The sequence below is a fragment of the Psittacula echo genome, assembly GCF_963264785.1.
Source record: "Psittacula echo genome assembly, chromosome: Z".
NCBI classification, from domain to species: Eukaryota; Metazoa; Chordata; class Aves; order Psittaciformes; family Psittacidae; genus Psittacula; species Psittacula echo.
This window is the reverse complement of record NC_137742.1, coordinates 23802973-23821498: the sequence shown is the minus strand read 5'-3', so window position 1 is coordinate 23821498 and position 18526 is coordinate 23802973. Positions and strand designations below refer to the sequence as shown.

The following is an 18526-nucleotide window of genomic DNA, read 5'->3' as shown; positions in this document are numbered from 1 at the left end:
AAGATTTATAAACACAGAACTTATAATAAAGAGAAATGCATTTGTAATGGTATATCTACATATAAAATATTTTTTATATATTTCCACAAATGAAATATATTATTTCTTTTTTATGCCAATTTATATGTTGCATATGTGTTTAAAGAATATCAGGGAAAACAGCCATACACAATACCATTCAGAGTTGTTTATTTCCCCTGTTTTCCAGCTGATATGTTGGATATAATCAAGAACAGAAGATTACAGCATTACAGCAAAAAAGAAGATAAAGAAAGAAAAAAGCCATCTTCCAGAATGACCAAAAAAGATACATACATACACACATTTAGGGACGATTAAACAGCTGAATGAATGAAACGAAATCTGCCATAAAATCTCATGCAGCATAACATCAGATGAACTGAAGAGAGTTACAGAGTACAGCATAAAACTACAAATCATAAGGGCTCAGCTCCACTTCCCCCCCAATTACCTCTCTCTCTCTTCTACTAATAAGAAACTCCATTATTAATTCATCAAGACCAGCACCTTGTGAAGAAAACCACTAGTTTTTGCATAAATGTATCAAATCAGACTTGTTGACTGTGTGGAAACAACATACTGCCTTGTTTTACTAACATTTATCCTCTAGATAAATAACTTGAACTACAAAACCACCTACTTTCTTACAGAAAACAAACTTTCAGGTGACATTTATTTAAAGGCTTCTTTGAATTGAATCCCATTTACCCAGTAATTCACCATGCATGACATACAAAAGAACTGAGAAGAGTGTTCTTGTAAACTTACGAAAATGCAAATCTCAAGCTGGCCAAAAATGTTTAAACCTTTGATCCAATCTCCGATATACATATGTTGAATTTAAAGAAGATGTGATCCTTAGTCATACGTGTCTTTTGACTAATGTTTTAATCTAGTGCAGCTCAAATATAATTCTCATACTAATAGGTTAAATTCCCCTGCAGTTGTGTGTTCGTGTATTTTATCATACTCATATGGCTGTCACTTACTGTTACCACAAATAATTTAAATTTCAGTTTAAGCCTTCTCCTGAGATTATTGTTTTCTTGGGTCTTTGCCTGTCAGAGTTTTTCTAATCTCCCACTTCATTCTCTCTGCCTCCTAGGCAGGTAACTTAAAGACATGCTTGTTCCTCCATGAGGCCTTACAGTCTATTACTCCATATTAAAAGCAAGTAATACAACAGGAAGGATTTTCATGAGCCCCTAAGTCAATGGGGTTCTAGCACATTTTAAAACTTTTGAAAACTCCAAACAATCATTTCAAACCCACAGTGTCTTTTTTTTTTAAAACATAAATAAAACACTGTCTTGCTAAGTAGCAATTCTTTGATAAAATTATTTCATGTCTGCATGAACAAACTCAGGTAACTAGCAAGCAAAATAAAACATCTGGAAGAAAAATCTGTTGGTGGGAAGAACACATCAGAAACGTAAAAATCCTTTTAAAATGCAAAAATAGACTGCCAGCTGCTACTTTGTATCTTGTAGCCATCATCCCAGAACACCTCCAAATCTTTTGCAGTGGAGTTGCTAAAAAAAGAGTATTCAAAGTACTCTACAATGGACCTGACCTTCACATCAACTTTGACAAACATAGGTCCAGCTTGCTGATCCAGCAAAAGTGTAAGGATCATTACATCAGTATTAAAATATTTCAGCTTGTAACTCCTTAATGTAAGAGGATTTATTCAGACAAAATTGAATTAAACATGACAAGGATGCACAGCAGTGAATTTAAGTATGGCAGGATGCAGAAGATGCTAGCTGATGTAAGAGGGGTCTTGCACACTTGTGCCTAGAGGCTTCTCATCCATCACAAAGTGTAAATAGCATCAGGCAAAGAAAGATTCTTTTTTCTTCCCGTTTGAAAAAGTTGTGTACATTCTATCAGTAAGGAAAATGAGGGGGAAAAAAAAAGTGAAAATACAACCTTTCTTATTGAAAATACACTTCATTCTACTTACAGAAGTTGTAAGTACATTGCTACTTATCTCAGCTGGCTTGAATTACTGCCAAGAGATCCTTCATCTTACTGTGACAAAAACTTCAGCATTTAAGTAATTTATTTTTTTTCAGATAGATTCTTCCATCCTAAAATACTCCTTTAAGCAGCAACACATGCCAACCTGATGTTGTAATCTAACCTAGAACTTTGTTTTTGAGACATGGCTTCCAATGATAGCCTGAAACTAAGTAAGACATTCCTAAGTCTTTAAACCAGAAAGGAAGATTGATTAGAAAACCCAATCTACTGAAGGGTGTATTTTGCTCACACTTAAATTAGGAACAGTTCAAATTATGTCAATTTTTAACTGCAAAATTGCAGTATAACAAAGACACGAGAACTTGATCCAAGGGTGTTGAACTGAACTGAATGGCAGTCTGGATGGTTTTGGATCAACCTCTAAATAGGAAGTGGAACAGAAGAGAAAGCTTTACAATTTTAAGCTTAATTCCTAAAACACCTGTTAAATTTAATAGCATAATAAACACTCAACAAAAATTGCATCAGACGTGCTCTATTTCAGAAACTGCAACTGAACTTTATTTTACACTTTCTGAAAACCAAGAAGTATGAGTTTAAGCCTGCAGGTTAGAAGAGTATGATCACTGCTTATGCATACATTCATATTGGCCTTAAAGGCTGTGCTTTATTTCTAGCATTCCAGATAAGGTAACTTTTGCTTAGCATGCACACCAATTGTGGCACAGATAAGGTACAATTTGAGAAAAAGGTACAGGATACATACAAGTTTCCACAGTATGAAATTTGTTATTTTATCATTTTGGTTTTTGTATCAGTCTTGACAAAACTTGCAACAATGACTATCCTTGTAAAAAAGGATAGAATCCATATAAAATCTAGAGATTTTGTTTCTTCTTTTTAAGAAAGAGATAATGAAGCCGCACATAAAACATTTGTTGGAAAAAGAAGCAGTTTGTTGAAAGTATTAACAGAAACATAGTAACCTTCAGAATGGTAGAAACAATATGTATGGTGACAGAGGAAAACACACAGTTCAATGTCACTATAGAAAAGAAAGACCCTACAGTGTTGACAAGGATCAGTGAAAAAATTTTGGTTTATGTTTTTTTCTTTGATGATGTACAGCTAGCATGAAAATTTTTACACAAATAGACTTAAGTATCTTACATTACAAAACATTCCTGATATACTGAATTTCACAGAAGTAATCCCATAAACTGCTAAAATGCACTTTGCATATATCATCACGAGTTCATGCAGAACTGAGATAACAAGGAGACGGTACAAAGAAATCTGTAGGAGAAGGCACCACAGTTTATTTAGCAGGGTTTCCATATGTTTGAAATGTGGTGGACTCATTAATGTTTGTCAGTACCTCAAGAACATTCTTTAGCAACTCACATGACAGGTGATAAAAGACCTTCTGGATAGAAGTTTCAAGAAATACATGATATAGCTAAACTAAATACCGTGGGGAAAACAAAAAACCTCAAAAACTCTGGGCTACTCCTTGTTTGAAATGAAAGAAGTTATGAGTGAACGTTTTTGTGCATTAAAATAAAATATCTAAGCCAGATTCCTGTATTTGTGCAGTACATTCCACTTTCAGCTATTCATCAATATTCAGTTTATCCTGCATTCTTCTGGAATTATAGAGATACGTAGTACTGGTTTAAAAAATCTTAATAAGATTGAGATCTTGAAAAGAAAAACTATTTTTGTTCCAAAACAAATAAAATCCTTATGAAATACAAAATAAATTCTGATATGCCTTAATATTTCATGAATTAAAATGGAATTCCTATCAGAAGTTACAGACGGAGAATATAAAGCCACTTTCTACAATCAAGATCTAAGACAGATAAAACACCTCTTCCAGAATCCAGGAAAAAAAAAAACAAAACAAAAACAAAAAACCCAGGATATTTTAATATCCAGGAAGCATTAAATACTATGTCTATGAAAATAAAAATATTATTTTACAGTAAAGTAATATAAAAATGAACATACTAAAAAATACAAAATGATGTTATGCTTGGAAGAACTGATAGAATCATAGAATGGTTTGGGTTGGAAAGGACCTTAAGATCATCTACTTCCAACCCCCCTGCCATGGGCAGGGACACCTCACACTAAACCATGCCACCCAAGGCCTCATCCAACCCGGTCCTGAACACCACCAAGGATGGAGCATTCACAACCTCCTGGGCAACCCATTCCAGTGCCTCACCACCCTCACAGTAAAGAATTTCTTCCTTATATCAAATCTAAACTTCCCTTGTTTAAATTTAACCCGTTACCCCTTGTCCTGTCACTACAGTCCCTGATGAATAGTCCATCCCCAGCATCCTTGTAGGCCCCCTTCAGATAATGGAAGGCTGCTATGGGGTCTCCATGCAGCCTTCTCTTCTCCAGGCTGAACAGGCCCAACTTTCTCAGCCTGTCTTCATGCAGGAGGTGCTCCAGCCCCTGATCATCCTCACGGCCCTCCTCTGGACTTGTTCCAACAGTTCCATGTCCTTTTTATGTTGAGGACACCAGAACTATACACAATACTCCAAGTGAGGTCTCACGAGAGCAGAGTAGAGGGGCAGGATCACCTCCTTCGACCTGCTGGTCACGCTCCTCTTGATGCAGCCCAGGATACGGTTGGCTTTCTGGTCTGTGAGCACACACTGAAGCCGGCTCATGTTCAGCTTCTGTTCAACCAACACCCCCAAGTCCTTCTCCACAGGGCTGCTCCGAATCTCTTCTCTGCCCAACTTGTAGCTGCACCTGGGATTGCCCTGACCCAGGTGCAGGACCTTGCACTTTGATTTGTCGAACTTCATGAAGTTGGCATTGGCCATCACAAGCGTGTCAACGTCCCTCTGGATGGGATCCCTTCCCTCCAGCGTATCAACCGAACCACACAGCTTGGTGTCATCGGCAAACTTGCTGAGGGCGCACTCAATCCCACTGTCCGTGCCGCCGACAAAGATGTTGAACAAGATCGGTCCCAACACCTATCCTTGAGGGACACCACTCGTTACTGGTCTCCTGTTGGACATTGAGCCATTGACCACAACTCTTCGTGTGCGGCCAGCCAGCCAGTTCTTTATCCATCAAGTGGTCCACCCATCAACTTGATGTCTCTGCAGTTCAGAGACAAGGATGTCGTGCGGGACAGTGTCAAATGCCTTGCACAATTCCAGGTAGATGATGTCAACTGCTTTGTCCCCCTACTTCAGTTCTGTAGCCACATCATAGAAGGCCACCAAATTGGTCAGGCAGGATTTCTCCTTAGTAAAGCCATGTTGGCTGTCACTTATTACCATTCTGTTTTTCATGTGCCTTAGCATGCCTTCCAGAGGAATCTGCTCCAAGATTTTGCCAGGCACGGAGGTGAGACTGACTGGTCTGTAATTCCCTGGGTCATCCATTTTCCCCTTCTTGAAAATGGGGGTTATATTTCCCTTTTTCCAGTTGTTGGGAACTTCACCTGACTGCCATGACTTTTCAAATATGATGGCCAGTGGCTTAGCAACTTCCTTCACCAAGTCCCTCAGGACTTGTGGATGGATTTCATCAGGTCCCATGGACTTGTGCATGTTCAGGTTGCTAAGATGATTTTGAACCTGATCCTTCTCTTACAGTGGGCCTAAAATCTTCATTCTCCCAGAACCTCCATTTATCTTCCAAAACTTGAGCAGCGTGGCCAGAACACTTGCCAGTGAAGACTGCGACAAGGAAGTCACGGAGAGCCCCAGGCTTCTCCAAATCCTGGGTAGCCAGTTCTCCTGTTTCCTTCCGGAGAGGGCCCACATTATCCCTAGACATCCTTTTGGTGTCAACATACCTATAGAAGCCATTTTTGTTACCCCTGATATCCCTGGCCAGACTCTTCTAACTGGGCCTTAGCTTTCCTGACCTGATCCCTAGCTTCCCAGGCAATGTCCCTGTACTGCTCCCAGGCTGCCTGTCCTCACTTCCACCTTTTATAAGCCTCTTTTTTCCTTCTAAGTTTTCTTAGCAGCTCCTTATCCATCCATGCAGGCTTTCTGGCCTTCCTGCTGAATTTCCTTCTTGTCAGGACACAACACTCCTGAGCTTGCAGTAGGCGATCCTTGAATATCAATCAACAGTCTTAGGCCCCCCTGCCCTCTAGGGCTATATCCCATGGAACCTTACTAAGCAGGTTCCTGAAGAGGCCAAAGTCTGCTCTCTTGAAGTCCAGGGCAGTGAGCTTGCTGCACGCTCTTCTCACTGTCCTGAGGATCTCAAACTCAACCATCTCATGATCGCTGCTACCAAGGCTGCCCTGAAGCGTCACATTTCCAACCGGCCTCTTCCCATTGGTGAGCACAAGGTCAAGCACGGCACCTCTCCTTGTTGGCTCCTCTGTTACTTGCAGAAGGAAGTTGTTTTCCACACAATTGAGGAACCTCCTGGATTGCTTGTGCCGGGCCGCACCATCACTCCAATAGATGTCAGGGTGGTTGAAGTCCCCCATGAGGACAGAGGCATGCCAGCGTGAGGCTGTTCCTATCTGTCTATAGAGCACTTCATCCACAGAATCCCCCTGATTGGGTGGCCTGTAGCAGACCCCAATAGTAATGCCCCTATAGCAGTTCTCCCTTTAACCCTGACCCACAAACTCTCTGTTGGCTGCTCACCTGTCCCCAGCCAGAGCTCCATACATTCCAGCCTATCCCTAACATAAATAGCCACACCCACTCCTCGTCTTCCTGGTCTGTCGTTCCTAAAAAGCCTATAACCTTCCATTCCAACACTCCAGTCATAGGAGCCATCCCACCATGTCTCCGTGATGCCAGTGATATCATATCCCTGTAGACATGCACACATCTCTAATTCTTTTTATAACACACTCTCCAGTATACTTGTGTTTAGGACTAATTCTGCCTGTGGGTTTTTTTTGCACCTCTGACTACTATTCAGTTACTGTCATTATAGCTCTGGCCAGCCCAAGTTCCTGAAGAGCCACTGTTTGCTTACATGTCAGGTAAGAGTCAGGAAATATTTAGTAACCATGCATAACTGAATAGATTTGCTTACAGAATGAGCTTCCAGGGTTGGACTGATTACTGGATTTTCAGTTTGCTACAATGAAAAAAGCAACCATTGTAGAAAAAACTTTCTAGTTCATTTAGCCAACTCAAATAGTAAAATCTTAGAAGTAATTTCTAGAGCTTCAAAACATTTATTTTGAAAAAGCAGAGCCCATCAATTTGTAAAACAGTGTAGATTTTAATATGCAAAAGTTTTTAATGAATCTTTTCTGAACTTTGGTAGTGTTTAGGCACACAGTCCCACTCTAAATCATGGGTTTTTTTTCTAATGTCATTTGATTTTGAGCACATGCTTAGGATTAATACTAAAATCAAAGCTGGCTTACTTATAGAATGGGTTTTGTCCTCTTTTCTTTTGCAGACAGAGAGACAAGAGGAAAAAGCATTCACTTTAGCAGCAAAGATTCTGAATAGGGATGCTGGGTATTACTCAATGAGATTAAATGAGGAAGAAAGTGTAAACAGTGCAAGCAAACATAGAGGTTTGCACAAGTGACACATTCAAGATGCATAGTTTTGTACAATGCAGCTATATGGTATATACTGCAAAATCTTCCTGCTGAATGTATTTATGCTGCATAATTCCCAAACCACAAAAATTTGGATTTCATTGTTTTCATGATGTTCTCAAGGGTGCACACTCTGTTAAAGTTTCAGACTTCAAGAAAGCATCTGTCCATGTAAGACAGGACTTAAAGATATGTGCCACTGACATTATGCAAACTTGATAATAAAACAGAATTAAAAGATAATCTTAAATTGGCATCCTTGCTAGATTTTGAGAGTTAAACATTTCAATCATTTGATTACCATAGCATAACTAAAAGCAAAGCAGAAGATTTTTCATGCCTCAGTAGATTTCTTGCATTTGGATGTTGGTTTCTACAGTAGTTATGTTTCTCTGCTCAGATAGCATTTTGTAGCTTTCCTGTTTTTTTTCATGTGTAACAATTAAATTTCATCATCCCCACATTATCAGATAGCTTACAAACTGTTTTAACAAGAAAAATTAAAGTACTACTTCTTAAATACTACTACTATTCAAAACCAACATATGGTTAAACAACTGGGCAGATGGTATTTGACTAAAGCAAATTTCATTGAAGCATATTCACAGGTCTACACTACAGAACTTTGAAAAGTGTATCTTTTTCACATATTTGATTAAGTACTTCAAAATGCTGAAGTAATTCAGCATTCAAATTATAGTGTTTGATGTAATTTCTGGCATCACCTCAGCAAATGTCACATAAAAGAAAAACATCTTATTTAAAGTAAGGTCTTGACAGCAGTCTGGCATAGTCAACAATCTTATTCACAAATTGGAAGGCTGGTTATAATTAAACATGTACAGGGGGAATTAGCTTTTTTCCCCTCTGTCCTGTTGCAACAATGTAAACACTTAAAATTTTCACTCCCCAATCTTCCTTAATTACTTTAAACTCTGAATACAGGGAGAAAAAAAAAAAGTAGGCATAGTATGTGGCATGAAACATTTGAAATAGTGATACTGAATGTGATACCAAAACAAATAAAGATCTGCAAGTGAATGTGAAATAGATGTATCATGCTGCCACATGTTCATTAATGACCTCTCAAATCCTGATCCTGCAAAAAAGTCCAGTGTGACCTAAGTAGCCTTATTCTCACAGTTCTGTGGTCTTCAGTGAATTTCTCCTGCTATGGTCACAAGTTTTGGCTGAAATGCAGTTTTTATTAATCAAGCATAGAATCATATTAATGCAGTTACATAGCCTCTGAACTAGCATTTTTTCCTAATGTAGCCAGCTCAGGGCGTAGGCAGACACTGTGCAAGTGTCTCCACCATCTGCACAGACATACCTGATACAGCACGACACATCTCACTCTCCATCCCACATTCCCCAAGAGCACAGGCAGAGAACAATGGAAAAAATCTCTTTCTACATGCACATTAACTTCCTGATAGCAGTCCATTTAAATATATGCAATTTCTTATATGTAAACAGATGGGGAATAGGTAAATTTGTATACATTTAGCAGATCGTCTTGCATGCTGACAGCTCTACTGCACTGGTGAAAATCCAGGCCAATAAACAAAAAATTCTGAAGTGAGATATAACAAATGCTTTAACTTTGGGGCAAAATCACTTGCTCAGGTAAACCACTGTTTTTTACTGCTGTTAGATTTCATTATATTCAAACTAAAGTGTTTCTAAAGTCTCTTCTGTTGTTCTTCACATGCAAATTGTCTGTTTCACAGTAAAGGTATCCTTCATTCCTTTCACTTACTGTCTTTAAATACTTAAGATTCCACCCTTCCATCTCACTCCCTACTTAAACTAGGCGTATCTTCAAGTGTCTCAATAAATTAGTTCATGCACCCTTCTGTTAGTTTTGGGGGATGGAGGTTGTCCATTTGTATCTAATTGTTCAGCATATTTTTTTGTGGTACAGCTAATGCCTTTGCAGCAATGACCACAGAATTACACCCACGTAATAAAGTAAACTCATGTTCAGTTTTGTTTTCTAGTATAAACCTGAAATATCTTTTCTCAATTTCTTTGTTTTATAAGTTTGTGCTTTAGAATATTTTTCCTTAATAAAAAAAAAAATTAAACATTCCAACATGAAAATTTATTTTCATTTACATTTTCCACACCTTTACTTCCTTCCTCCTAACTAGTACTTTCTGTACAATAATCTGTTAGTTAGTGACATTTACTTTTGTTTCTTGATTAAGAATAAATGGTTTTCTAACAATGTTTTTCCAATAGTCATAAGATCCAGTGTAAATACTCAGTCCTCTTTCAATTTTGATAACATAGTAACCATGAATTACAATATAGTGAGGTAACATTACGCAGTCAAAGAGAAGTTTAAGATACAGTACCATGCTAATTTTATATATACTTACAAATACTTATAACTCTTAAGTGTTTTCACAATTAATATTAAGAAAGTTGAGACCTTTGCTCAATAAAATTATGCTGCATTAATTACGTCTCCAAAACCACAAAACTGCAGTATTATTAGGTTAGTAGTCAGAAGCTACTTAGTCTTTATAATATATGGTCTCAATTTTAATATGTATCTTCTTCAAAGCTGATGATTCAGAACTGAAATGTTTCAACAGTCTTTAGAGAAAAAATATGAGTATCTGGCTAGAGCAAAAAAGGCAAACTTCACAAAGCTGCTTTCGGCTCCACACAAACTATGATGAAAATAAAAGCTTTGTCATATGTGCAAACAGATTCAAACAGTTTAAAAATTTAGGCAGTTATCTCTGGATCACTTTTGTATTTCTGGGTCACCTCTAGCTATATGGCTGAAATTCATTAAAGAAATGGAAACTTTGGGTACTTCAACATTACCTAACAATATCACGAAACACGAGCAAAACTATTACACTGGGGCCCTGATATGCTCACTATATATTTTGGAGGCTATTCTATTTCAGACTACCAGTTGGAGCTAATCAAGTGTGCCCCTGGAATGCATCCTTCCAGCATGGCTTCATCCAAAGTGCACATCTGGTCTGCAGTAAGACACTAATGTAGATGTAACCTTTTCCTTAAAATTCCCATTAAAATTTCAACTTTCCTTGAAGTCTGCAAGTTCTTTCATTCCTTACCAGAAATGTACCTACCATGCATCTGTACTTGTTCTTTCCAACAGATGAGATATTCTGTATAATTTAAATGACAACAAATTGATAAGACTTGTGAAGGACATCTGGAGAGTAATTTCTAAAACACAGCAGATAAAATCCAGAAGTGAAAATTGACCATTTTGAACTTCATATTAACAAAATTAAAAATCATAGTAATGAGAGAGACAGCATTATGAGAAGAGATATTTAGCAAATGCAAGTTGATGCTGCCAGCATTTTGATACTTTTTGACATCAGCTGAAGTTGAGACAAAGGCAGCCAGCAGCAGAACACTAGACAGTTTCATCACCTAATTAATTTTGTATTACAATGTAATTTAAGCATGCTGTTTAACCATCAAAGGTTAATGTTTGAGAATGTTAGGTGGATTCAGGTGTAGCTGATAGTTTGATATGTTTTATTTACTTTTAAATACGAAAATCTAACTTTTATTTACTTTTAAATAAGAAAAACCAAGATTCTCAAAAATATCACATTTCTCCTATATGTCACAAATGTGAACCAAGCATCTCAAGGCACAGATTATGCTAATGTTTTTTGATTCCAAAAAGGTAGGAAGCTTCCTTACTGAACAAATTTTGACAGTAAGTTTATTTACTAAATATATCTACTTCCTTACTAAATAATCTATTTATGAAAGACAGTAAATGGGACTTCAAATGACATACAAAATGTAACCTGCAAAGTGCTGCAAAAGACACTTAAGTACATTTTAAAATCTTTCCATTATTTAAAAGCTCAGTTCCTCCCTCTTAGCCTGAATTTTGGCAATACTGCCAAGAGAGCTGTTGTTCTGATAAATAAGCAAAGACAATCTGACTCCTAAACTTTTAAGGACAGATTAAAAAAATTTTACTTAAGCTTGAATCTCTACCTTGTGCTTTTTTGATTGCTGCTGGCTCTAAAAAAGTATCCAAAGTGAGAGCTGGAAAAGTATTTAGAGGTAGAAAAAACACTAAAGCATGGATGAAGAAAACCAAAAAGGTAAGCTTTGATTATTCACCTTGCTATTAACATGTGGATTTTATTAGACACCAGAGAAATCCCTTAGAAGCAGGAATGGGAGATTACAAATCTTATTTATTTATAAACAAAACCTCTTCCCCAAAACTATTTGTGGATATCCTAAAAAATCATCCCTTTTGGCTAAACTAGCTATTCACAGAAGAGAATATGATCACAACTAAATATTTTGTTTATGTTTTCCCTCAATGATAACATTTTTAAATGTTATATTGGTGTTGTCAAAATACATGGTATTTATGGCAACTTTACAGCTATTTTATGCTACCAGTCTCAACAAGCATCCACAGCTAGACAGAGGACCATTTATGTATTGTTCAACTAAATGTCTAATGAAAAGATGATGTGGTAATGCTCAGTGAATTCAGATATTTCACAATCGTGTTTTGATATCTTTTAAACATCTGGTGTTGTGAAATTATATCTTAGCTAAAGCTGTTCTTATATTTAATCCAGAATCCTTTATAATCTGAACTATATGCCAGTTATATAGTATATCTCCCATCTGCCTATCATCACCTTTAAGCACTACATATTCAATCTAGCTAAATGTAGGAAGAGTTTCTTCTCCCTCAAGACCATATCAATTCTGTTTGGCAAGTTCTTACATTTATTCTTTGGGTGCAGATTTTGTAAAAGTTGATTTGCTACCACCAGAGGAGGGTTTTTTTTACTTCCTTTGATCATATGGTGAATTTCATTTCTTTGTAAGACCTCCTCAAAAAGAAAACTATCATCAGGACATTGCCTTTCTCTTTTCAGGGTATAAACAAAATAACTCACTAGATAACCAGAACAAGTTATTTTAAGAGAAAGCAAAAAGTAAAGAGAGTACTGCCTTAATGAATTATTTTGGCAGACCTACAACAAATCCCTTATTTCAACTGCTTGATTTAAAGATGCCAAAAGCGATGGTAAATACAATGCTTTTGGTAATGCCTCCACCTAACCACTATCACCATTAACAAGATGCTAGTTTTTCTTTCCATCAAAACATTCTTTCAGGTCACATCTTACTTTTCTTTTGACTAAGCTGTGTTTCACAGAATGTTGAAAAACAGAACATCTAAGACAATCCCTCCCAAAAGCAGGATAAGCCTTTTCTACATCAGTCCTAAGAAATATTCGCCTGATTTGCTATTGAAGATTTCCACTCTGTAAGTCAACTATTCCAATACTTACCTTCAGGAAGTTTTCATTAACATTTAACCTAAATCTCTTCAGCTACAATTGAAGCCTATTATTGCCTGTTCCCTCCACAGAGATTATATAGAGTAATTTCCTCCTATGGTGGCCTTTAACGTTCTTGATGATCGTTAATATGTCCCCGTTTACAAAGTAATCTCTTCTCTAAACTAAACAGCCTCAATTCTCACAGTCTTCAAATATTAACGCTTTCCATATCATCAGTCACCTTTCTTACCCTCCTCTGTGCTCCCTTAGGATGCTTCGCAATTTTTTTCAAGTGCAATCACAAAAAACTGGACAAAGGATTGAGGCTGAAGACTGCTGAGGCTGAACAGAAAATGAGTCTGTCTTGCAGACAAAGGTCCATTTTATATGGTTTACAGGACCCTTTAGTTTTTTTCAACAGCATGGCACTATTGACCTGCTCTCATCATTCCACGTACCATGTTTCCTAGAATTAAGTTGCTAAATACTACCTAGCATCTTGTGTTTGTGCAACTCATAATTTGTGAGAAACATACAAATCACTTATTATAATAACCCTTTTGCCCCCAAGACCTCCCAAGGTAAATGTATTTCATTTACCTGAACCTGTCTTTTAACTTCCATGAACTAATGCAATCTACCAATCCAGCACAAAACTATCCTACCAAAAAAAAAGGAAACACTTTTGTTACTGCATCAAATCAGTAAAAGCTCCAACACAGATTATAGGAAGGGAAATAAAACAAAAATGTAAGTTTGCATTTTTCTTTATTTTTAACTTTCATCTTCCCCTTCCCTATCCCATATATTTTTTTTTCAGCCTGCAAATTTAGTAAAGGTAATCTGTTGTTTTCTCCAGATCTAACAAACAAACAGATTCCCCAGTAATCTTGATTTCTACTCTGATTACAAATAATTCTCTTAACACATTTTGTTAGCGTTTTGTTAATATTTCTGGGACTGCTTTAGCCAACTCCCTAGTATGCTTCAGTGAATGCCATCAAGTTCAAATTTTAAGGCATGTAATTTAGCTAGGCAGTCTCTAGTTACTTGTTCTGTACCTGAATGCTTCCTTCTATGCCCTGATTGTACGTAACTGTATGATCAAAGTTAACCGCTAACTGTACACTAATACAGAGTGAAAACAAGCATTTAAGCTTATTTCCTGTTTGTCTAGCCAAAACCAACCAAAGACTCTTCTTGCTCATTCATCTCCTGTTACTGTATTTTCATTAATCATTTTGCCCTTCACCATTTGCATCTCATTTAATGTCTTCTTAATTTTGTCTTAATTTTAGAACATGTTTATTTTTAGAATTTTTAGTTAGGCGGCACTGCAACAACTTGAGTAGGTTCTTTCCTGTCGTTTATCTTTCTCAACACATACTGGAACACCCTCCTTCCTGACCCCTTCTGACAGCAATCATAAAAAGGAAACTTGAGAATATCAAGATTATTTTCACCATTAGCTGTTATCTATAGAATTTCAACAGGTTTGTTTCCTACCTGTTATTTTATTTCGAAGGAAGTGAAAAAAGCAACAACCCTAGTATATAAGCTTCCTTTCCTTGAATAAAAGGTATCCTTCAAAACTGTACCATAGTAGTGACTATAAGTATTGCCCAAGTATTACTTTAACCTGTCAGGGTAAAGGTGGATTTATTCAAATTACTCTGCAGAAAGTCCTCTGGCTTAACTGGCACCAGAATAGGAATAATATTTAAGCAATAGTATTACAGGTGCCATATGTGGCACTATTCAATAGAATTTATCACACCTGTATGTATGGGCTACTCTACCTTTACTATACTTCTGCTTGCAGTTCTTTTTTTATATGGCCAGTGACAGCATTCATTATCTCACCAATGAGCACTTATATTCATTTACTGATGGAGTATGATTCCTAGGAATTTTTCAGAGCCAATACTTTGTAAAATTTGGTGCCTGATTTCATATACAAGTTCAAGATACTCTATTTTTAATTTTCATTAAGCTAAACTGTTATTCAAGAAAAAAACAATATAAAATTTGTCTGACAAAGAAGAGACTTCTTGAATTTGAATTCCCCTTGTGTCAACAGATGCATAAAAATTTGAAGTCAGTAGCTCTGAGCTCAAAGTTAACCATCTGCATTCAAGTGCATTTCCAAGTCAGAAAGTTACGAAAACCTTACAAGTCAGAGGTCAGAACAGGTATGTCCCCAACAAAGAATTTAATCATATGCTATGATACTCAAAATGCAGAAGCTTGCCCACCTACACAGCCGTAACTACAGAACATTTGGAAGGACAAATACTACCTCTTTTGAAAGAGTGACTGATATTTGTGCAATTTACATACTGACATCCTCATATTACTATAATTCTTACGGAAAATTAATTTTCTTGGGAAAAAAAAAGTACATTTCAACAATACAGTGTCCATAATTATCCACATGAAAACCAAAACTACTAAAAATCTTTAAAACTGGAATGTTAACTGGAGAGCTACATAACACCTTCTAAACCATATTCTTACCTTCCCTTTCTTTGGGTTTAAAAGCTTCTTTTTTCTGCTTGGCTTCCAGCAGTTCACGTTTCAGCTGTCGCGCTTCTTTCCGTAACTCCTCACTGCAAAGAGAAAAATATTTACACGAATTTAATCTTCTGGGAATGTAAAGCCACTCAAGAGAAACAGAATCAAAGTTAATGGGTAGTAAATCTCTGATATAAACAAAGAGAAAGTACTGACTCACTGATGCTAGGAACATGGCTTAAAAATCAATTTGAACCTACAAAAGTTCATATTTTCATTTGAAGAGACAACAAAAGAACACAACAGATGACTTATTTTAAAACCCTATTAGAAATATGTCAAGGATGTGAAAGAACCCCCCCTGTATTTTTAATTTAACATTGTAATATTTAACCATGAGAACCACACAAAGAAAACTTGAAACAGAGGCAATGCCAAACCAATATTACACGTGTTATAAAATTCCATTTACTGAAGTAAGACATCCTGGATTTCTTAGATAGATAGGCAATGTAGTTGTTAAGTTTCAAAGACATAATATGTATATAAGCATAGACTACTGCATATGACAATTAATTTAATTTTACAAATTAAAAAAAAAAATCAGGTGATAACATAGGAAGAAGACATCAAATTTTGCAAGTCATAGTGCCAATATCAAATGAAATATCTGTCTTCACAGATTTGCAGTTTGGAAGGGATCCCTGAAGATCAGCCAGCCCAGCTTCTCTGCTCAAAGTAGGGCCAAAAAGAGACAATGCCAAGAGCATTGTCCAGTCAGGTTTTGAATATCCAAAGATGGAGACTCCACAACCTCTCCAGGCAACTACTGATTAACCTCCCTCATGCAAAAAAGCTTTTTTCTATGTTTAAATGGAATTTCTTGAATTTCACCTTCTTATCCCTATTTCTGTGAAATGGTTACCAGTAAAATGGCTACCAGTGAAGAAGAACTGATAAATGCTGCAGAATTTTTTTCTGGTGATGGAATCTGTATTTTCTGCCTAAAAAAACCCCAAAAACTGTTCTGATTGATTTAGTATTCATAAAGGCAATGAGTAGCAGAAATTATTACAATTCAGGAATGTGGCATGCAAGCATCTCCCTGCAGCAGGTCTTATGCACCTCAGTTCTCATCTGTAATACCATTACTCACAACACGATAGCTGTTTTTTAAGCAAAGACTTGGAATTGTGGGATGCTGAATTCTTTCGAACTTCATTTTCATTTGTATGTATGCACAAATACCAAGCTTGTGAAAAGCACTAGAAAAATAAGACTGCCACTGTAAAGGTATTCAAACAATTGGCTACAGCAGTAGGTCTTCTTTTTCAACAGCATGGCAGGAGCTACACTAAGCCACATGAACAGCTTTTATATAAGACTACAGTTCTACTTTTCTATACTGAGAAGAAAATCATAGAAGAAGTATAAAGAGATATTTTTAATTCAAGTAACTGTTGTTTTTAGATAAATTGGGGATAGTATGGTAAGCAAGGTGCATTATAGCACTAATTGAGCATACTGCAACATTTTCTCATAGAAGTTGTATAGCAGGAACAACATTCAGTGTCAATAAATGTCGTATGCTTAAAATATTTAGAGAGCCAGAATATAGTGACAGAAACATTGCTCTGAGTAATAGACCCTAACACATCAGAAGTTTTCCTGATAGAGGGGCACACTTTCTCTTAGTTATGCTATTGTGGAATGACATATGAACAATGGAAAGAGATTTGAAGGTCCTAATTCCTAGAAAGCCTTATTCTAAAATGTTTTTTCAACCTCTCTCTATGATCAGTGCTAGGTCAACAAAGGACTTTGATACTTGGCTCCTTATGGACTCTACGCTCTCTACACTTTTCATTCAGGCTCACTTTACCAAGTTAGGTTGATAAGACAGTTACTCCAAAAAGCCTGCATGCTAAAGAGCAAACCACAAGAACTGGTAGGAAAGCCAGGCTATACTGGAACAGAACTGGAAATAACTGACTTTTTGCAAACAGGAAAATGTCTAATTGATGAGGCAGAGCAGAATCAAAATAGTGGACTGTACGTACTCCCTCTGTCTTTGAAGAAAGGTTTTTGCATGCAGTAAACATGGAGTCAGATTTCATATAACACGGCTGCTGGTTTGTAGCCCATTACACAATTGCCTCCTGTCCCTGGTAAGTTTATGTTGCGGCAGAGGCATAGCTCTGTCTGCTCCATGCTTGTCTCGCTGCTCTCTCAGTACTGCTGCTATGCTACAAGGTACTCTCTTGCTCCCTCCTTCTTCCTCTTCTAGACACTTCCTGCACCCTGAAAGCTGTCCTCCCTCCCTTAACACAGAGAGGTATTTCCAGAGCAGGTCTAATCTCTTCCCCTGCCTACTTACCACCATTTTAAAGGGCCAAAATACACAAGTGGAAAAAAACCCAAGTAACATACAACTACTTTCGTGCTTCCTGAAATGGCATTGTCAAGTTGCATACAAAACCAAAATGTTATTTCCTTCCTAAATTTCTTATTTTGAAAACGGAAATGCAGCTTTTTCTTTAAAATGCTAATCTTCAATCTCCAAAGTTTGTGAAGAATGTTTCTGTGAAATTGCTTAAGTACCAAGCTGGATTTCACCTTGAAGAAAAGTCTAGACAACAAAAACCAGACAACACGGACCAAATTTGCTACTATCTGTAATTTATTTTCATAGCTTTTGAAAATAAATTACATTTTGTAGTAAATAAAAGCAGTAACATTCCAAATACTGTCTAGCACTAGCTTATATGTGAACAACAGCTTTTAACTTTTTATCTGAAGTAGCTTAGCCTAATTATTTTTCTATTGTTACCACCATCTCTTAACAACACAACCCTCAGTATATTTTTCTGACTGAAGTTGGAACGTCCTGGAATATAAAAGCTGTTAAACAATTTTACCAATAGGCTTATATGATTCTAGGGCCAAGCACAATGGTCATAACTGTCTCAACCATCTCAACCATATTCAAGATCAAGCACAGAAATAACTCTGTGTATATGTGTGTGTATATGCATGCATGCATACAGTAAATTATATATTGAATCTTTCTGAAGATAACAATTGT

The 18526-nt window shown here is 36.7% G+C and overlaps 1 protein-coding gene across 1 annotated transcript in view; it reads right to left on the bottom strand.

The window, feature by feature from the left end:
* CWC27 (CWC27 spliceosome associated cyclophilin) overlaps positions 1–18526 on the bottom strand; it is a 132385-nt gene that overhangs the window by 27033 nt on the left and 86826 nt on the right. Inside the window, exon 11 of the mRNA XM_080637278.1 lies at positions 15445–15536. Coding sequence (XP_080493404.1) covers positions 15445–15536 — 92 coding nt within the window. The remainder of the gene's footprint in view (positions 1–15444; positions 15537–18526) is intronic.